The 21,129-nt window shown below is 50.0% G+C and overlaps 2 protein-coding genes across 11 annotated transcripts in view; both read left to right on the forward strand.

The window, feature by feature from the left end:
• Positions 1-1,646, forward strand: part of PLA2G6 (phospholipase A2 group VI) — an 88,980-nt gene extending 87,334 nt beyond the window's left edge. For 7 of the 9 annotated variants that reach the window (XM_037846553.1, XM_037846557.1, XM_037846549.1 and 4 more), the window contains 2 exons: positions 532-605; positions 792-1,646. In XM_037846553.1, coding sequence (XP_037702481.1) covers positions 532-605; positions 792-936 — 219 coding nt within the window. In that variant the 3' untranslated portion in view covers positions 937-1,646. Of the gene's footprint in view, positions 1-531; positions 606-750 lie in introns of all 9 variants that reach the window. The other 2 variants (XM_037846551.1, XM_037846552.1) reach the window with 2 other exon arrangements.
• A 716-nt stretch (positions 1,647-2,362) lies between these two features.
• Positions 2,363-21,129, forward strand: part of BAIAP2L2 (BAR/IMD domain containing adaptor protein 2 like 2) — a 45,172-nt gene continuing 26,405 nt past the window's right edge. The window contains exons 1-4 of one of the 2 annotated variants that reach the window (XM_037847536.1): positions 2,363-2,529; positions 3,601-3,676; positions 4,278-4,364; positions 4,820-4,881. In XM_037847536.1, the coding sequence (XP_037703464.1) occupies positions 2,479-2,529; positions 3,601-3,676; positions 4,278-4,364; positions 4,820-4,881 (276 nt within the window). In that variant the 5' untranslated portion in view covers positions 2,363-2,478. The remainder of the gene's footprint in view (positions 2,530-3,600; positions 3,677-4,277; positions 4,365-4,819; positions 4,882-21,129) is intronic. The other variant, XM_037847537.1, reaches the window with a different exon arrangement.

The raw sequence follows: 21,129 nt of genomic DNA on the forward strand, positions 1-21,129 counted from the left end.
TCCCCAGTTCCACTCCCTCAGGGTCTCCAGCCCCAGGGTGATGCCTTTGCCCTCCTCCTAGGGGGCCGTTGGTGCCGTGACAGACGGCAGGACTCCAGCGTCCCTGATTCAGAGTCTCAGTGCTGCGCAGGGCCCTCGGTGGCCACCCAGAAGAAGGTTTCCCAAGCAATTTTTTTAGCTCTGGATCCTTCTTCAAACGCAGCTCAGTGGGGAATCCCAGAATAGAGGACAGGCAAAAGCCACAGGGGGAGGGAGCCTGTCCACTCTGCTTCTGGTTCCCCGCACTCACCCTCCCTGAGCTGGCTCTGCTCAACCTGTGTGGAATCCACAGGGCCGTGCCCCTCGGAGCAGCCCCTCAAGCCACTGCAGCCCAGAGAGGGGCACTGGCCCATCACTCTGCTGAGGGGTGGCTAAGCCAGGGCAGAACCTGGGCATCTGGATATCAGCCTGGCCCCGGGTATGGACTCTGGGCTGGGGGGCAGTGCTGGGTGGGGTGTGAACTGGGGTGCTGACTGGGGTCCTCCTCGCCAGTGCACAGATCCGGACGGGCGGGCCGTGGACCGGGCCCGGGCCTGGTGTGAGATGGTCGGCATCCAGTACTTCAGGTGAGGGCCACAGCTGCTGGCACCTAGGCCCCCACCCCTTGGCATGGCGTGGCCTGGCCCAGCTGGCCCTGGTGACCTTCCCCACACCAGGCGGCTACTCTGGGCCCCAAGCTCGCCCTGGTCCTGGCTCTCATCCCTCACCCAGGCCGGGCGTCCTGGGGTGACCCTTCTCCTTGGCCCAGACAGACTGAACCCCCAGCTGGGGACGGACATCATGCTGGATGAGGTCAGCGACACGGTGCTGGTCAACGCCCTCTGGGAGACTGAGGTCTACATCTACGAGCACCGGGAGCAGTTCCAGAATCTCATTCAACAGCTGCTCTCGCCGTGAGGCCGCCAGCACCCCCCCCCCGCCCTGGCCCCCACCCCCTTCTCTATCCCTGCTGGGGAGCCCTAGCAGGGCCCAGACACTGCACTGCTGGGCAGGCCGGGCTCAGGAGCTGGGCCACGCGGGTCGGGCTCAGTGGGCACTGAGCCTTCTGCCTGAGGCTGGTCCCCAAGGCCTTTCTCCCCGTTCCGTCCCCACCTCCTGGCATCTTGTGCCATTCAGAGCTCCACTCAGCCCCTCTCCCTGACCATAAAGGAGCAGCTGACAACTGACCCGAGGGGATCCCTCACCCTGGCAGCTCAAACACTAAGGGTGCTAGGTGTGCCCCACCTCTGCCCGGCCCTCATCTCCCAGAGAACCCCAAAGGGCTGCCAGTGCTCCAGCCTCTGAGTGGCTCTTCCAGGTTCCCTGGTGGGTGTGGCCTGCCCCTTCCACCCTCCACCCTTTCCCTGGGGGGTGGGGGTAGAGAAACCAGTGCCCCACCACCCCATCCACCAGGAGCAGGACACCCCATCGACTTTGCCCCTCGATAAACACCCAGCCACCCACACCCTCAGAGCTGCCTCACCCTTGGAACTCTTCTCAGCAACCAAAGGTCGCTCCTGCGAGTTAAGCTATTCCTTCCCACAAGGAAGTGGGCTGAGGATCCACAAGGCTCCATGGGGAGGGGCTCAGGGCCACCCCAGAACTGTGAAATAAACGGTTAGATTCAAGTTTGCCTGTGTTGTGTGTTCTGCGGTGTGAGCGAGTTGAGGGCTGGCTGCCAGCTGCCATCAGCCTTGACCGTCGGCCTTGATCCATCCTCCTCCTGTACCCACTCAGATGCTCCCTGGGCAGGGACCTCTCTCTTTTCCAAGCCCTGCAGCCCATGACAGTGCCCAAAGGCAGCTCCGGGACGCCAGCTGTATACAGGCCGGGAGGCCTTGTTGGTCCCCAGAGAGGGCACGGACTCGGGCTCAGTCATGCAGCGAGCAGGCAGGGTCCAGGTCTGCTCCCAGGGCTGGGCCACTCTGGAGGGTGCACGGCCTGCTCTGTGCACGCCGCCTGCAGCGGGCGCCACCTCGGCCCTCGGGGCGCTCAGGGGAGGGGCGAGGCCTGGGGACAGTGCCACTGCTGGGCAGCCTGCAGGGGGCTGGGTCTGCAGGGTCCTCCACTGGGCCCGCAGGCAGGAGGGCAGGGGTTCCCCCAGAGCCAGGGGGTCCCCAGCAGGCCCGGGAAGCCTCACCCTTGAGGAGGAGGTGCCCTAGGAGCACGGCCCTGTCCTGTGCCCACCGTCCCACTGCTCAGAGGGTAAATAATTGAAGGGGCAGGTCACACGAGCCGCCCACGTCACAGGCCGCCTTCCCGCCGTGTCTGGTTACGCCCCAGATCGCATTCTGACATCCCCGGCTGGTGAATAATTAAGCTGCCCCCTCCTCCTCGGGCAGCCCTCCATTTCCAGGCTCCACTCCGCAGCCAGTGGGCACCAGAAGGCACCGACCCCCAGTGCCCCGGCCCCACCATCGCCACCAGCTCCCCACTCAGTGCTCAGACGCAGCCCACCCCATGGCCCCCGAGATGGACCAATTCTACAGATCCACCATCGCCATCTACAAGGTGAGTGAGTGTGTGTGGCCCAGGCCGGGCCATGGCAGTCGGGGCCAGCTCTGGAGGACATAGCAAGCAGGGACTGGCAGCACACTCTGGGAAGGGAGGTTGGAGCCAGGCTGGCCGAGCCGGGGGACAGGGGCCGGGGACCCTTGGGGCAGTCAGCCACGCTGGCCCCAGCCTGACGCTCCCAGGCCAAGATGGCACAGAGCAAGTGTCCCCAACTGCCAAGCACTGGACAAGGCAGGGCAGTGCCCAGGCGGCCATGACTGGGAGCAGGGGTCCAGGAAGCCAGGCCGAGGTCCAGGCTCCAGACCCGGAGGGACCGAGGGAAGGGAGCTGGCGCCTGGCCTGGGGCTGGGGTGTCTCTCTGAGCCCCTCACCCAGACCCCCTACCTCTCCTCCAGTGGGGGAGCTGTGGGCTCCATAGACGTTGACCTGTAGGTGAGCACCTTCCACTTGGAGGCCTCGGAGCACCCCACCTGTGGGGTGGAGAATAAGCACCCAGCTGGGGAGATGAGAAAACTAAGACCCACAGAGGTTAAATGCTTGTTCGAGGTCACAGAGGGAGGGAGAGACGCGGCTGGGATTTGAACCAAGACCCAAGTCTAAGTCCAAGTCCGCTCTCCAGTGGCCTGGCCCAGCCGGCCTCGCTCCCAGGGCTGCTTGGCTGGGAGGGGCGAGACCCGCCCTTGCCCTGGGGTGACCGAGGGGAGACCTGGACCCAGGTGGGGCTGGCTGCTCCCAGCGGGGACCGAGGCAGCTGGGGAGGCTGCTGCCCCCTGGGAAGGAGGGGGACCTGAGGTGCATTCACTGGGGATGGAGAGAGGCCCCCCAGGGCAGGGGAGTGAACAGCGGCCGGATGCCAGGACCTGGCTTGGAGCCGCGCCCCAAGGATGGCCTCATGGCCCTGCAGCCTGAGTGACCCCAGGTTTCGGGTGGGCCACCCCCAGGGTCTGGGGGCTGCTCCTTGGGTCTGGGGATGCCTGCTCCTGAGGCCCGGTGACTTGCCCCAGCCAACCATTCCTTCTTCCTCTCCCGATCTCGCCTCGCCCTTCCACCCTCGCCCTCCGGGTCCAGAGCATCATGGAACAGTTTAACCCCGCCCTGGAGAACCTGGTCTACCTGGGAAACAACTACCTCCGCGCCTTCCGTGGTGAGTGCCCCTCCCTGCCGACACCCGCACCCACCAACCCACCTTCGCTGCACCCCACACCCGGCAGCCCTCCACAAGACATGTCGCTCACCCTCACCCCAATGGCCTCCTTCCCCCATCCCCACCCTGATGCCCCTAACTGCAAGGACCAGAGTTTCACTCCACTCTGAGCGTGACACAGTCCCTCCCTGCCTTTTAGGATGTGGGACCCAAAGCCTGCTCCCCTCCACAGCTCCTCCCAGCCCCTACCCCCACCCCACCCCATGCCCCTACACCCGGAGCCTCACAACACACCCACCCGCCCCTCCTTAGGGGCGACACACTGCCACCCACGACAGACACACACGAGGTCCTGCGCTGCACCAGGCCCTGGGCTGGAGGCAGCAGAGCTGTGCCAGGCCCTGCCCCACAGGGGCCCCCATTCTATGCCCGCTTTCCCCCCTCTGGCCAACGGCAGACCTCCACACACTCCCCAGGCCTGCTCCCCTCCCTCACACACTCAGACACCAGAGGCCTCAGAGACCTCTGCACCCCAATCCTGAAGGGGGGTGCAGGAGGAGGGAGGGGGCTGGTGATGGACCCACCCCGTCTCACCAAGCAGCTCTGTCTGAGGCGGCCGAGGTCTACTTCAACGCCATCCAGAAGATCGGGGAGCAGGCCCTGCAGAGCTCCACCTCGCAGATTCTGGGTGAGGCACCGCACTCCCCATTGCAGCCCCACCTTCTCAGGCCGGGGGGCACTCCTCCTAGCTCACCCCCGGCCCTTCTGACCCCAGCCTCCTCCTGCTGCCCAGCCTCTCGGCCCCTTGGTCTCCCCTCAGGCCCAGGACCTGCTTTGCCCACCATACTGGGGGCCCAGAGGGGGTCCTTTTCACAGACATGCCCTTCTAAAATCCCCCACCACACCCCAGACACAGGCCTTGCCGCACAGGGCCCAAAGCCCCCACCCCCCACCCCTGCCCCAGTCGCTCAGCCCCACTCCAGGCAGGTTCCAGGGCTGGGATGAGCACAGCCATGTGGGGAAGCCCCGGACTTTGATCCCGAAATCCAGCTTTGGGCAGGCACTTCTGGCAGCTCCCGGTGGGAGAAGGGCAGGCGGGGCAGCCCCTGCCACCCCACTAAAGCCACTGCCCTCCGCCGCCAGGTGAGATCTTGGTGCAGATGTCAGACACCCAGCGGCATCTGAACTCTGACCTGGAGGTGGTGGTGAGTATCAGGGCCTATGGCCCGGAGGAGGAACCAGGGCCCTACCCCCCAAGTTCCCTTCTCAGGGAGGACTTCCTGGCCCCCACCTGGTCCCTAGTGATACCTCCTGGGCCAGGCCCTGCTGAGCACATTTTCCTGCATTGTCCTGTTCAACCTCACAGCAACCCAGGAGGCAGGAGCCATGTCTACACCCATTTTACAGAGGGGAAAACTGAGTCTCGGAGACTTAATCACTTCCTAAGATCCCAGAGTGTGTGGAGGAGATAGGAAGAGAAAGGACTGTGGCCCAGGTGCCTTAGACCCCAGCCCCCTGGCCTCCTGCCCACCCCCAGTCCCTCCCCCAGGCCCTCCCTCCTTAGCCAGTTCTCCCAGGGAGCCAGTCATAGGGATTGTCCACAGAACTCAATGTGGGCTCATCATTGAGGGGCTCTGGACCCTGATAACTGAGCAGCCCCCATGCCCCAATACCCCAAATCACAGCCTGGCCACCCCAAAAGGCTGGCCCTCCCCAGACCTGGCCTGGGACCCCCATTGCTGGGCTGCTGGGTTCTCTCAGCCTAGAAACACCGCCCTTCCCCTGCTGTTCAGCCCAGACATTGCCTCTTTGAGGATGCCTCCCCTGACCCCAGGGTTCCAATCCCATCTCCACCAGTTACAGGCTTTATGATTTTGGATGTGTTACTTAACCTCTCTGTGTCTCTGTCTGTAAAATGGAGGCCATGATGGGAACTGCCTTGTAGGATCCTGCCTGGCACCCGCAGGCCCCCCAGGTATCTTAGCTGTGATAATGACAAGTAGCATTTACCTCCTTGTCTCTGACTCTCCCGAGACTGGGAGCTCCTGTGAGGGCAGGACTTGACTTCGTAGCTCCGGGGCCAGGGTGGGGCCTGGCTGGCACCGAGCAGGGCTTCACCAACTGTGGAAGGAAAGAACAAGCTTTGAAAAAGCAGATGGAACTTGGCTAGATGGAGAGAAAAGAGGGTGTTCCTGAGATGAGCAAAAAGCCCAGGGGCTGGCAGACTGCTGCATGGGCAGAAGTGGGCCAGGGATTGGGGGCTGGGGCAGAGTGGCAGGTGGAGTGGGCCTGCTGCTGAGAGGCTTTGGAAGGTTTGGAAGGAAATTTCAACCAGTTGTGACAGTCCATGGTTCTCAAACATGTACGAGGGAGTGAGGGTGATCCCTGGAAGTCAGGGTGCTCCTTGGGGATACCATAGAATACTGACCGGGTTGGCTACCATGTGGGAACAGGGAGCCATATTACCAGCAGAAAATGTGGCTGCCTTGTCCCTGCATGGGATCAAACCAGGCGCTTGGGCCTGTCTCCGGGGACACTGAACTCTGCAGCGCTGAGCCCAGGCCACTACCTTGACCTTGGCTGTTGGAGCTATGGAGCCTGGCTCGTGATGGCAGCCTGTGACATCCTGTCCTGGTTTGAAGTCTCTGCGTCATTCGTGGCACAGCTGGGCTGGGCAGGGACGGGTCTCACTCAGGCCTGCTCTGTAAGGAGAGCTGCCCTCTCGCAGCACCAGATCCTTGGCTGTGACCCTGGGCAGGGCCCCCCCGCCGTAACCGTACCACAGAGAGCAGTGCCGGAGGTCGCTCCACCCTGGGCTCTTTCATTGTACCATGATTTCCTACCCTGTGCCCCACCCAGCCAGGTGCCAGACAACTATCGTAGGCACCAAGGATACGGAGACAAAAATCCCTGCCCTCCCAAAGAGGGGGCCAGGCAAAACCCAAGATAAAGCAGTAAATCCATAGGTAACATGTTAGATGCAATAAAAGCTAGGGAGCCTAATAGCACAGGGAAGGGGGGTGGGAAGTGATGGGGGGGGTGCAAATTTTAACAGCTGGTCAAAGAAATCATGACTAGAAAAGTGACTTTGAGAAAAGGCCGGAAGGAGGTGAGGGAGTTGGCCAGGAGCTGTGTGGGCCGAGAACATTCCAGGCAGAGGGACCAGGCAGTGGAGAGGGCGGGAGGGGGCGGAGGCCGAGCATGTTCAAGACACAGAGAGGAGGCCAGAGAGTGGCTGGAGCAGAGTGAGGGGGGGACCGGAGGGAGGTCAGCAGTGAACAGGGGCAGGTCCTGGGCCTCTAGCTTTTCCTCTGAGTGAAAGAAGTGTCATTAGGGGGTTTGGAGCAAAGAAGTGACAGGATCTGTCTTAGGTGTTGTTTTTGTTTTTTTGTTTTTTTGTTTTTTTTTAGCCTTTCTAAACCTCTTTTATCATAAAATAAAACAGATACAGGCAATCACATTGAATAAATGCAGAGCTTAATGAATCATTATAAGGTAAACATCCTTGAAACTACCACCCTGGTCAAGAAGTTTGCCAGTGTCCCCAGAAAGCCCTCCACGTGCCCCATCAAAATCTCAGCCTCCTTCCCCCTCCATCAATAACCACTGACCCTATACTCCCTTGTGTTTCTTCATAGCACACATCCCTAGAAGCTATAGTTTCGTCTCGGTTTTTGTAAAAAAAAAAAAAACACAAAAAAACCTGCCCCTGAGTCCCTTCACCTGTGGGTTCCCCTCCATCCCTGTCTTGTCTTCATAATCTGTCTGCTGAAAGCTCTGAGGCCATCTGACCTGTGGCGTTTCCCACCGCCCTTGGTGCAGCTCAGCTTGTCCTTTCTCTGGGTCCAGAGGCACCATTAGACTCAGGCTCCATCCCTTTGGCAAGGCGAGGGGGATTCTAGATTCTTCCATCAGGAGGCACCATGTCTGTTTTCATGTGATGTTTCCAGCAGTGGTTGCCCAACAAGTCTAGATCCATTGATGCATCGGGAGCTAAGAAATGGTGCTATTCCGACGCCTTTTCATTGTTAACTGGGATACTTCTGTGAAGACATGCTCCCTCTGACCTCCTGGTTGTTACCCAGGGACTCCTGCTATCCGTATGTTGCATCTTCAGAGCACGTCTTCAATATTTTTCTCTTCTTGGATATTTTTACTTTTTTCCTCATTTCTTTCTGCCTACTCTCCCATTTCCAAATATTATGATTTAATTCTTTGGATGGAGCATAAATATATCTATAGCTATATATTTATATCTATCTTAATCTATTTCTGTATCTATGGATATCTCCATGTATATATCAACTTTAGTGAGATATAATTCACAGACCATAACATGCATCCTTTTAAAGTATATGATTCAGTGATTTTTAGTGTAGTCACGGAGTTTTGCAACCACCAGCACTATCTAATTTTAGAATATTTTCATCACCCCCAAAAGAAACTTGTACTCATTAGTGGTCACTTCTCATTTCTTTGTTTCTTTTTCAGGAAGTTGAAGGTATACAGAAAATTCATACAGAGTACAGAGTTCCCACATATCCCTCCTCACACACAATTTTCCCTGTTATTAATACTTTGCATTAGTGTGGTATCTCTGTTAAAATTGATGGAACAATATTATTATAATTTTACTATTAACTGTAGTCCATAGTTTACATTAGGATCACTGTGTTTACAGTTCTATGGTTTTTAAAATTTTTTACTCTTGTACATATATACAACCTAAAATTTTTCCTTTTAACCACATTCAAATATACAATTCAGTGCCGTTAATTACACTCACGATTTTGTGCTATCATCACTACCATCCATTACCAAAACTTTTCCATCATCCCAAACAGAAATTCTACACCAATGAATATTCTAATATTCTAATTATTTCATATAAATAAGTGCATACAATATTTGTCCTTTTGTGTCTGATTTATTTCACTCAACATGATGTTTTCAAGGTTCATCCATGTTGCTACATGTATCAGAACTTCATTCCTTTTTATAACTGTGTAATAATCCATTGTATGGATATGCCACATTTTATTTATTCACCTGTTGATGGACACTTGAGTTGCTTCTCTTTGGCAATTGTGAATAATGCTGCCATGAACATTGGTGTGCAAATATCTGTACAAGTCCCTGCTTTTAATTCTTTTGGGTATATACTTAGAAGTGCGATTTGCCAGGTCATATGGTAATTCCATGTTTAACTTTCTGAGGAGCCACCAAACTGTTTTCCACAGTGGCTGCATCATTTTACATTCCCATTAATAATGAACAAATGTTTCTATTTCTCCATAATTTCTCTAACACTTATTATTTTCATTTTTTTAATAGTAGCCATTCTAGTGGGTGTGAAATAGTATCTCATTGTGGTTTTGATTTGCATTTCCCTAATGGCTAATGATGTTGAACATCTTTTCATGTGCTTTTTGGCCATTTGTATGTCTTCTTTGAAGAAATGTCTATTCAAGACTTTTATTCATTTTCTTATTGGGTTATTTGTCTTTTTGTTGTTGAGTTGTAGGAGTTCTTTATATATTCTGGATATTAAACCCATATCAGATATATGGTTCTCAAATATTTTCTCCAATTCTATAGGTTGTCTTTTTACTTTCATGATAAAGTCCTTTGATGCACACAAGTTTTCAATTTTGATGAAGTCCCATATATATTTTTCTTTTGTTGCTCCTGCTTTTAATTCTGATGAAGTCCCATATGTATTTTTCTTTTGTTGCTCCTGCTAAAAAAACATTGTTTAATGCAGAGTCCCAAAGATGCTCCTTTATGTTTTCTCCTAGGAGTTTTATAGTTTTAGTTCTTATATTTAGATCTTTGATCCATTTTGAGTTAATTTTTATATATGGTGTGGGGTAGGAGTCCACATTCATTTTTTTGCCTATGGACATCCAGTTTGCTCAGCACCATTGAAGAGAACTTTCTTTCCCCATTGAGAGGACTTGCCACCCTTGTCAAATATCAATTGACCATAGATGTGAAGGTTTATTTATGAACTTCTAGTTTTATTTGATTGGCCTATATATCTTATCCTTGTGCTAGTACCACACTGTTTTGATTATTGTAACTTTGTAATAAGATTTTAAACTGGGGAGTGGAGTCCTCCAATTTTATTCATTTTCAAGATGTTTTTGGCTATTTGGGGCCCCTTGCTCTTTCATATAAACTTGATGATTGACTCTTCCATTTCTGTAAAGAAGACTCTTGGAATTTTTATTGGGATTCTGTGGAATCTGTAAATCTCTTAGGGTGGTATTGACATCTTAAAGACTAAAATTTAGTCTTTTGATCCATGAACATGAAATGTTTCCTTCCATTCAGTGAGATCTTTGCGGTCGGGGTTACTGCTTCTAGGGGGAGTGGCGGCCGGTAGCCGAGCCCTCAGCTCTCGGGGCTGCTTAAAGGTTACCGGCGGCGGGGGCTCTTTCCCGGAGGCGAGGGCGAGGCGGAGAACGTGGCCAAGGTCCTCGGCGAGAGGCGTGCAAGGAGGGCGGCGATAAGGACAAAAACACTCTTCATCCAGTAGGGGTATGCGCCAAAGAGATTTATTCAGGGGTGATTACAGGTTATATAGGTTGGTAAGAGGGGCAGGGCTGGAAAGGAGGTGAAGTAGCCTAAAATGGCAATACTGAAGGAAGAGGGGCTAGGATTGGTTCTGAGAGGATTCAGGAGCCGTTGCAGCGGGCGGGGGTTGTTCTGGCCACGGTGCATGCGCGCTGGCGGTGGCAGGAGTGGCCTTGGCACAAGGGAGTATGTGGGTAAGATAAGGAAGTGGGGAAAGGGCAGTTGGGAGAAAGGCGGTTTCCTCCGGCAAGCCTCCCCTGCCAGTGGCATTTTGGGTGAGGAAAAGGGAGCTGCCCTGACCTCGCTCCTCAGGCTCGGGGGGGCTGCAGAGGGCACTCACGCCCGTACCTACTACCCTCCCCAGGGGGTGATATCAAGTCCCCTGGCCCAGGCCTGGCAAGCCGAGGCACAAGCTCAGTCCCCGCAATTCCCCTTTCTTTTCTAATTAGAGGAAGAGGCTTTACCGGAGAGGTCCGCTAAGGGTGAGGGAAGGGGGAGGTAAGGGAAGGGAAAAAGGGGTTGACGGTGGCTCAGCGAGGCTGGAGTTCAGTGTAGGTGTGGTGCCCGGGCGCTTGACAATGGCTTCGCTGCAGCAGGCTGGGCGAAGGTGAGGGGTTTAAAGTTTAGGGGTTTAAAGTTCAGGGGTTTAAAGTTCAGGGGTTCAGAGAAGCTGGAACTCGAGGTGAGAGCGATGTTCAGGTGATTGAGAAGGGCCTCGCGGTCGGCGGGTTGACCGGTGGCGTTGAGGTCGCGGAGGGTTGGCTGTCATCTTGGAGTGGGGGGCGTCAGAGGTGGCGAGTCACTGATACTGGATTTGCACGAACGAGGAAAAAATGGCATCTGTTTGTTTTCTTACAAGCTGGACAATTTTGCGTATGATGCAGGGTCCTAAGATGAGAGCTAGAATAATTATTAATAGGGGGCCAAGAAAAGGAAGGATGTATGGGAGGATGGGAGTGAAAAAACTGGACCAATAATTGGTGGCTTCACGATCTCTTTTACGCTTTTCCAGTCCCTCTCGGACCCTTTTCAGGCTGTCCTCGACGAGACCTGTGGAATTGGCATAAACACAGCACTCTTCTCCTAGGGCGGCGCAGAGGCCTCCTTCTTTGAGGAGGAGAAGGTCAAGACCTCGGCGGTTTTGGAGCACGACTTCAGAGAGGGAATTGACAGAATTTTTTAGATGGTAAATAGCGTTTTGTAAGTGACGAATGTCCTCGTCAACAGCCGCCCTGAGGTGAGTTAGGGCGGAGCCTTGACTGGCTAACGCAGCGATTCCGGTGCCAGCGCCGGCAAGACCTAGGAGGGAGGCAATTGTGAGGGCGGTGATGGGCTCTCGCTTTTGCAGAAGGACAGGAGCTGCAGTTCTTTCCAGACGGAGGAAGAAGTCTTCTTCGCTATGATATAAGACCCTAGGGATAAGGACAATTAGGAGGCAAGTTTCTTTATATTCACTGATGATATTCGTGCTGAGACAGGGGGTAAGTCCTGTAGAGGAGCAGAGCCATTGGGAGGAGTTATGAGGAATGAGAAATTTTGCCGAGCTGCTGGGAGATGAGTAGCTGGCACAGGCAGTGAGGTCGGGAGAGTTACTGGAGCGAGGGCGGACGCACTTTCCTGTATAGGAGACTGAATGAAAGGTCAGGGGGACGGCAGAGGTATTCCAATTGCATTCTAAGGGGCTGTCTTCTGTGCTTTCTGAAAAGGAGAGGTTGGAGGCAACGGGCTCGTACAGTGAGGAAGAGGTGGAGAGGCAGAGCCAGCAGGAGGAGGTAAAATTGGGGTTGGAGGAGTTCACTGAGGCAAAGGCGGCTTGGATGAGGCTGAGGAGGGGAGAAGAATAACGAGAAGGGGGCAGAGGAAGCTGGGGTGGTGGGGTTGGCGATGCGTTGTTTGTAGCTGAGGTGCGGTTTCCGGATGCGCTGCTTGTACTTGAAGTGCGGCTGGAGGGCTGTGGAAAAAGGGGGTTAATGACTTGGTTGGGACCTATGCCAGAGGGTGTTTTTAATGCAGTATTTTGGCATGGTTGGCTTACAGCCTCCTTTTTTATGAGAATAAGTGATTCTCGGTCGCCTCCTTTCTCATAGATTCTGAAGCCCCAAGTTTGACCGAGTAACCAGGAGGGATCAGTGGGGAGCTGCACTGTAAGATTAAGATGTGTGCAGGATCCCTTACTTTCTTGGCCGAGCCAGTTAACAGTAGGGAGTTTGCACCCTGTAGGGGCCCACTTTAGGGTAAGGTAATGATTAGGAACAGGAGGCTTCCAATTAGTGGCTAATGTTTCACACCCCCAGTATGCACAGTAGTACTCGTTGGGGGAATTGCAGTACGATTTTCCAGGATTTGAGGATGGGCACATGTAATATTGGGCCTGGGGATCACTTACCTTCCTGGCGCAGGTTTCTTCGACTCTGGAGACAAAGGTGGCGAAAGGCTTACTCGGCTCCTGGAAGAGCTTGGTGAATTTATTAGGCCGACAGGCAGAGCAATTGGCAAATGCTCGTAAGGCAATTTCCCAAAGGATAGGCCAAAAGGTGGCAGGTGCATTAATATAAGCAGACGCATTTAGAAACGCTCCAGTGCCCAAATAGGCTTCGGGGGGATGATAGACTCCAAGGGCTGCATCTTGCTCACTTTGCTTAGCTGCTTCTGCCTGGAAGTGAGCACGCCAGTCAACAAACTGGCCGGGGTTAAAAATTGAACGGGCAAGCGAGGCCCAGTCTTGGGGGATGCAATAGTTCATGGCGAGATCCTGTAGTATTTGGGAAGCATATGGGCTACCTAACCCGTCCTCCTTGACGGCCTTGCGAAGCTGCTTGATAGTATCTAAGTCAATGGGATACCAGTCATGCGGCCTCTGTGGGGTGGGGGCAAGGTTAAGAGGAAAACAGCGAAAAGCACGAGAGAAAGGAGGACACGCTTGCAGAGGACTTGGCGCGGGAGTGGGGGTAGGGGGAGCGTTGCCCCAAGGGTTGCCTTGAGGTGCTGAAGGCAGCCAGGGGTTGTTAGTCGGCAGGGTGGGAGGAGCGGCGGCAGCTGCCGGCAGCGGCTCCGAGGGGGAGCTCGCCGGAGGGAGAGGCGGGAGTGGGAGGCCCCAAGCGTCGCAAGATGGCGGCGCGGTAGGCGTGGCTAAGACACAAGATGGTGGATCAGCCCCGCCCTGTGAAAGGGTGGGGTTCAAGGCATAAGATGGCGGACTAGCTCCGCCCTGTGAAAGGGCGGGGTAAAGCGTATGCGGTTTCCGGCCCAGCTTAGGGCTGATGTCATCACCAGAGCATTTCCTCCCCTCGATGGAAGAAGGAGGAGGAAGTTCGCCATCTTGGCGTGGCGCAGTGTTATTTTGCTTTTTGGGAGTCACCTCGAGCGCGTTGTTAATCTGCTCGACTAAGGACTCCGTGTCCGAGTCATGATTTGAATTAGTATCGCTATCTGAGTCTGTTGGCTGGGTTGATAGTGCCTCCTTGGATTTAACGGGGCCTCTATCAGGGGGGAGGGAGCCTTGAAGGCAGGAGCGGATGGTTATTAAGGTGGGGAGCAAGCCGGGAGGGAAGCGCTTGCTCTCATGTTCCATGGCGTTAGTGACTCGATCAATAAGGCGATCATAAGTAACAGGGTCCCAAAGATGGCAAGTGGTGAGCCATGGGTTAAAGGGCAGTAGGAGATCCCAGTATATCTGCAGCTGCCGGACAGACACTTTACAGCGATGCGTGTCTAGGAGACCCGCTAGAGCACGAACTTGAGGTGCCTGACATGTAGATATACGATTACCCATAGCTGAGGGGAGAGGAGGGGGAGTTGTTCCCGAGCCGGGCCGGCCGGCTGGCGGGGAGGAGAAGGAGGAGTTGTTTATCGAGCAGAGAGAATGAGATAAACTGTGGCTGCAAGGCCGAAGGAGACGGCGAGAGCAGAAAGCAGTGCCCTTTGGCAACGAGAACAGTCAGGGGGGGCAGTTGCAAAGAGGCACACGGTGCCAAATGAGGAAAGAAAGATACAAAGAACTACAGCAAAGTAATGGAGGGGAAGAGGGAGAGTGTTAGGAGGAACGGGGGTCATAGAAGTGCGCATACAAGAGGACGAAGAGAGCGTGGGGGAAGGGAGGAGTTCCTACTGGATGAAGAGAGCGTGGGGGAAGGGAGGAGCGGCTTCGGAGCAAGGAACCTCCCACGGCTCCGGAAGCGGCGAGGGAGAGGCGGCCCTTACCTTGCAGGCGAGGAAATGGGAAGCTGGAGGGGCGTCCGGGCGAGCGGGTGACCTGCCAAACTGTCGTGTGGAGACGTTCCTCACACGGGGCACCAGTTGCGGTCGGGGTTACTGCTTCTAGGGGGAGTGGCGGCCGGTAGCCGAGCCCTCAGCTCTCGGGGCTGCTTAAAGGTTACCGGCGGCGGGGGCTCTTTCCCGGAGGCGAGGGCGAGGCGGAGAACGTGGCCAAGGTCCTCGGCGAGAGGCGTGCAAGGAGGGCGGCGATAAGGACAAAAACACTCTTCATCCAGTAGGGGTATGCGCCAAAGAGATTTATTCAGGGGTGATTACAGGTTATATAGGTTGGTAAGAGGGGCAGGGCTGGAAAGGAGGTGAAGTAGCCTAAAATGGCAATACTGAAGGAAGAGGGGCTAGGATTGGTTCTGAGAGGATTCAGGAGCCGTTGCAGCGGGCGGGGGTTGTTCTGGCCACGGTGCATGCGCGCTGGCGGTGGCAGGAGTGGCCTTGGCACAAGGGAGTATGTGGGTAAGATAAGGAAGTGGGGAAAGGGCAGTTGGGAGAAAGGCGGTTTCCTCCGGCAAGCCTCCCCTGCCAGTGGCATTTTGGGTGAGGAAAAGGGAGCTGCCCTGACCTCGCTCCTCAGGCTCGGGGGGGCTGCAGAGGGCACTCACGCCCGTACCTACTACCCTCCCCAGGGGGTGATATCAAGTCCCCTGGCCCAGGCCTGGCAAGCCGAGGCACAAGCTCAGTCCCCGCAGATCTTTGATTTCTTTCAGCAATGTTTTCTAGTTTTCCGTGTACAAGTCCTTTACATCCTTGGTTAAATTTCTTACTAGATATTTGAGTTGCTATTGTACATGGACTTTTTTCTTGATTTCCTCTTCAGATTGTTCTTTACCAGTGCATAGAAACACTACGGATGTTTTCATATTAATCATGTACCCTACCACTTAGCTGAGTTTGCTCGTTAGCTCTAGTGAATTTTTTCAGGATTTTTTTCCAGGATTTTCTGTGTATAGGATCATGTCATCTGCAAACAGGGAAAGCTTTACTTCTTCCTTTCCAATTTAGATGGCTTTTATTTCTTTTCCTTGCCTAATTTCTCTGGCTAGAACTTCCAGTACAATGTTGAATAACAGTGGTGAGCATGGGCATCCTTTTCTTATTCCTGATCTTAAATGGAAAGTTTTCAGTCTTTTACCAATGAGTATGATGTAAGCTGTGGGTTTTTCAAATTTGCTCTGTATCATGTTGAGGAAGTTTCCTTCTATTCCTAGTTTTCAAAGTGTTTTTATTAAGAAGGGTGTTGGATTTTGTCAAATACCTTTTCAGAATCAATTGAGATGATCATGTGTTTTTTTTCCCCTTCATTATATTAATGTGATGTATTACATTAATTGATTTTCTTATGTTGAACCACCCTTACATACCTGGATAAATCCCACTCAATAATGATATAAAATTTTTTTAATGTGCTATTGGATTCAGTTTGCTGTGTTTTGTTGAGGGTTTTTGCATCTATATTCATAAGGGATACTGATCTGTAATTTTCTTTTTGTGGTGTCTTTGTCTGGCTTTGGTATTAAGATGATGTTGGCCTCATAGAATGAATTAAGAAATGTTCCCTCTTCTTCAGTTTTTTGGAAGCGTTTGAGCAGGATTGTCATTAATTCTTCTTGGAATATTTGGTAAAATTCACCAGGGATGCTGTTCTAGTTTGCTAATGCTGCCAGAATGCAAAACACCAGAGAAGGATTGGCTTTTATAAAAGGGGGTTTATTTGGTTATGAAGTTACAGTCTTAAGGCCATAAGTGTCCAAGGTAACACATCAGCAATCGGGTACCTTCACTGGAGAATGGCCAATGGTGTCCAGAAAACCTCTGTTAGCTGGGAAGGCACGCGGCTGGCATTTGCTCCAAAGTTCTGGTTTCAAAATGGCTTTCTCCAAGGATGATCCTCTCTAGGCTGCAGTTTCTCCAAAATGTCACCCTTAGTTGCACTTGGGATATTTGTCCTCTCTCAGCTTCTCCGGAGCAGGAGTCTGCTTTTAATGGCCCACTTCAAACGGTCTCTCATCTGCAGCTCCTGTGCTTTCTTCAGAGTGTCCCTCTTGGCTGTAGCTCCTCTTCAAAACATCACTCACAGCTGCACTGAGTTCCATCTCTTTGAGTCAGCACGTTTATATGGCTCCACTGATCGAGGCTCACCCTGAATGGGTGGGGCCACGCCTCCATGGAAATATCCCATCAGTTATCATGTACAGTTGGGTGGGGAGCATCTCCATGCAAACAACCTAATTCAAACATTCCAACTTAATCCCCACTATTATGTCTGCCCCACAAGATTGCATCAAAGAATGTGGCTTTTTCTGGGGGGCATAATACATTCAAACTGGCACAGATGCCATCTAGTCCTGGGCTGTCTTTGTTGGCAGTTTTTGATTACTGATTCTATTCTTTACTTGTTATTGATTTGTTAAGATCTTCTCTTTCTCGCTGAGTCAGTGTAGGTAGCTTGTGTGTTTCTAGGAATTTGTCCATTTCATCAAGGTTATCTAATTTGTTGGAATACAGTTGTTCATGGTATCCTGTTAAAATCCTTTTTATTACTGTAGGTTTGGTAATAATGACCCTTTTCTTTTCTGATTTTAGTTATTTGCATCCTCTCTCTTTTTTTCTTTGTCAGTGTAGCTAAAGCTTCCTTGATTTCATTGATCTTTGCATAGAAATGACTTTGGAACTGTTGATTCTCTATTGTTTTTTTTTTAATTCTATGTTTCTTTTATATCTTCTCTAATTTTTGTTATTTTCTTCCTTATTCTCACTTTGTGTTTGGTTTGCTCTTTTTTCCTAGTTCCTCCAGTTGTGATGTTAGGTCTTTGATTTGAGATTTTTCTTTTTAACATAGGCAGTTAGAGCTATAAATTTCCTTCTCAGCACTGCCTTTGCTGCATCGCGTAAGTTTTGGTATATTGTGTTTTCATTTTCATTCACCTCAAGATATTTCCTAATTTCCCTTGTGATTTCTTCTTTGACCCCTTGGTTGTTTGAGTGTTGTTTAATTTCCACATATTTTTGAATTTTCTAGTTCTCACTCTGTTATTGATTTTTAGCTTATTTCCATTGTGGTTGGAGAAGATACATTCTATTATTTCAATATTTTAAAATTTCTTGAGACTTGTTTTGTGACTTAACATAGATCTGTCTTAGAGAATAACCCGTGAGAATGTGTATTCTGCTGCTGTTGGGTGAAGTGTTCTCTATACATCTGTTAGATCTAGTTGGTTTATAGTAGCATTATCTATTTCCTTATTGATCTTCTGTCTAGATGTTCCATCCATTATTGAAAAGGGTGTGTTGAAGTCTCCTAATATAAATGTAGAACCATCTGTGTCTCCCTTCAAATCTGTCAATATTTGCTTCATATATTTTGGGGCTCTGCCACCAGGCATATATATGTTTTTAATTTAAATGTTTTCTTGTTGAATTGACCCCTTTATCAATATATAACATCCTTCTTTGTCCCTTGTAACAGTTTTTTTACTTAAAGTCTATTTTATCTAATATTACTAGAGCCGCCCTAGCTCTCTTTTGGTTAACTGTTTGCATGGAATATTTTTTTCCATTCTTTCACGTCAACCTACTTGCCTCTTTGAATCTCTTGCATAGTATCTTTCTTACCATCCCTTCACTTTCAACCTGCTTGTGATAAGTCTCTTATAAAGGGCATATAGTTGGGTCATGTTTTTTTATCCATTCTACCAATCTCTGTCTTTTGACTGGAAAGTTTGATCCATTTACACTTAAAGTAACTACTGATGATGCAGGATTTTCTTCTGCCATTTGACTATTTAGTTTTATAATATTCATTCCTTTTTGTCCCTGATTCTTCCATTACTGCTTACTTTGGTACTTGGTTGATCTTTTGTAGTGAACAATTTAGAGTCCCTTCTTTCCTTTTGTTAATGTTTTTCAGATATTTTCTTTTTGGTCACCATGGACCTTAAATTTAATATCCTAAATCTATAACAACATCGTTTGATTTGATACCAGCTTAACCTCAATAGTATACACAAACACTGTTCCTAAATCCCTCTGCCCTCTCATTTTTTTGTACTTTTTACAAATTATATCTTTTTACATTGTATGTCCAAACCCATAGATTTGTCATTCCTTTTTATGCATTTATGTTTTAGAACATGTAAGAAGCAAAAAAGTGAAGTTGTATACCAAAAAATACAATACAACAGTACTGGCATTTATAATTATCCATATGATAACCTTGACCAGAGAAGTTTCTTTCTTTATGCCACTTTGATCCACTGTCTAGTGTCCTTCCATTTCAGTCTGAAGAACCTTTAGCATTGCTTGTAGGGCAATGGCTAGAGGTATAGGCTAGTGGTGACAAACTCCCTCAGCTTTTGCTTAAATTTTTTTTAAGTATCTTTAAAGTTTATTTATCTGGAAATGTCTTAATCTCTTCCTCATTTTAAAAATACAGTCTTGCCAGATGTAAAATTCTTGTTTGGCAATTTTTTTTCAGCATTCTAAATATTCTGTCCTTCTGCCTTCTTGTTGCCATGGTTTCTGATGAGAAATCGGCACATAATCTTACTGTGGCTCTCTTTTTAAAATCTTTGTCCAGTGTGTCCAATATCTGGTTCTCTTCGTTGATAGTTTCTGAATATTTATCTTTTTCCTTTTGTTGGCCATCATTTCCTGTTTCTTTGTTTGTCTTGTAATCTTTCATTGCACAGTGAACATTTAATATTTTAATGTGTTAACTCTTGGGTTTAGTCCATGAGCTTTCTGTTCTTTAAATGTGTGTCCAACTAGTGATATGACAGAGATTTCCTTGAGTGCCAGGAGCTAACAAAAACAAACAAACCAACGCATGGAAAGCTCTTCCACAGGCTTTGCAAATTGGCTCTGCACTAGCTTGTGCTCTCCTTCAGACTTTATCCCTCTTATCAAAAAGATCAGCCTGAAGAGAGGTGCAAGGCCCTCTCTCTCTTTTCTGAGCCTGCATCTAGTCTTGGGCTTGTACTCTCGGCCTTAGGAATTCCCCCATTTATAGGAATTTGAATGCCCCCTCTACTCACTGTGAAAGAGAGGTGCTCTGTTGTATATCTTAAAGCAGGTAATCCTTTGCCCCAGGCCTCTTTGACTTAATTGTTTTTTAATGCATTTTTATTGTGAATGTTAACATATATACATAATAGTAATAACTTTCAAAGTATAATTTAACAAGTAGTTAGAGAACACATTTCAAAGATTGTCATGGGTCACAGTTCCACAACTTCAGCTATTTCCATTATTATAAAATATAAGATACATACAGAAAGGTGTTAACTTTCAAGATACAGATCAACAAGCAGTTATATAGGTAATTTCAAAAATTGTTATGGGTTGGAATTCCACAGTTTCAGTTTTTTCCTTGTTATGAATTATAGGGTATATACATAAAGGTGAAGACATTCAAAGCACAATTCAATGAGTAGCTATCGAGCAAACTTCAAAAAATGTTATAGGGTACAGTTCCACCATGTCATTTACCTCCTTCTAGCTATTCCAACACCTCAGTATCATAGATCTTAGTTAAATCTTATCTTGTTTGTTGCTACACCTTCCTCTCACTTAATCTCCTTCTCCATTTTCAGGGGTGTCTAGGCAGTGAGCACCCTAACTTGTTCATATTGAAAGGGGATGTCAACAGTATGGGGAAGAGGGCTGCATCTGATCATTGTTCTTAAAGAGGCTGTTTCCTCTGGGTGTTAGGACTTGTCTGGCATAGGAATACACTGGTGGATTTAAGTTTCTGAGAGATACAACCTAGTGAGTGACTCTTTTATAGACTCTGAGGTAGGGACCTAGGTATTTGGGGACTACTTTTGGTAAGGGCATGGAATGCTGTGGCCATTTGGGATATCTAGCTGGAGCTTGCATAAGAGAAACTTCCAGGATAGCCTCTCGACTCTATTTAGGATCTCTCAGCTACTGTGACCTCAGCTTGTTGCCTTTCTTTTCTCCCCCTTTTGGTCAAGTAGGAATTTTCAATCCCTCCATGCCAGGTCCAGGCTCATTCCTGGGAGTCATGTCCCATGTCACCAGGGAGATTCACTCCCCTGGATGTCATGTTCCTCATGGAGAGGGAGGTTAATGAATTTACTTGCCGAGTTGGGCTTAGAGAGAGAAAGGCTGTATCTGAGCAACAAAAGAGGCTCTTTGGAGGTTCCTCTTAGGCATAATTATAGGAGGGCTCAGCCTCCCATTTACAACCCTAAATTTCACAAGAGCAAGCCTCAAGTCAAGGGCCTGATTTATTAAGGAGTGGGTTCCTAATTTCACTTAATATATATTCTATCACAAGGTAAATGGTCAGTTTCTTACATTTTCATCACTTAGTTGTACAATCATCATCACTCTCAACTTTAAATAATTATCATAACATAATACCTCCCAGAGCTCCTATCAGATGCTAATTATTCATCCCTAGTATTAGTGTAGTGTTGGTGAGATATTCCTATTAAATATAGTCTTTAATATATGTAATGGGTAGTTTTTCCATTCTCTGTTGTTAACCCTCTGCACCATATCATGCTAACATTTATTTAGGTTTGTGGTGCTACTCTGTGGGTTACATGCCTTTAAACAGCGACTTATGTACATATTTG

Source organism: Choloepus didactylus, chromosome 8 (assembly GCF_015220235.1).
Source record: "Choloepus didactylus isolate mChoDid1 chromosome 8, mChoDid1.pri, whole genome shotgun sequence".
NCBI classification, from domain to species: Eukaryota; Metazoa; Chordata; class Mammalia; order Pilosa; family Megalonychidae; genus Choloepus; species Choloepus didactylus.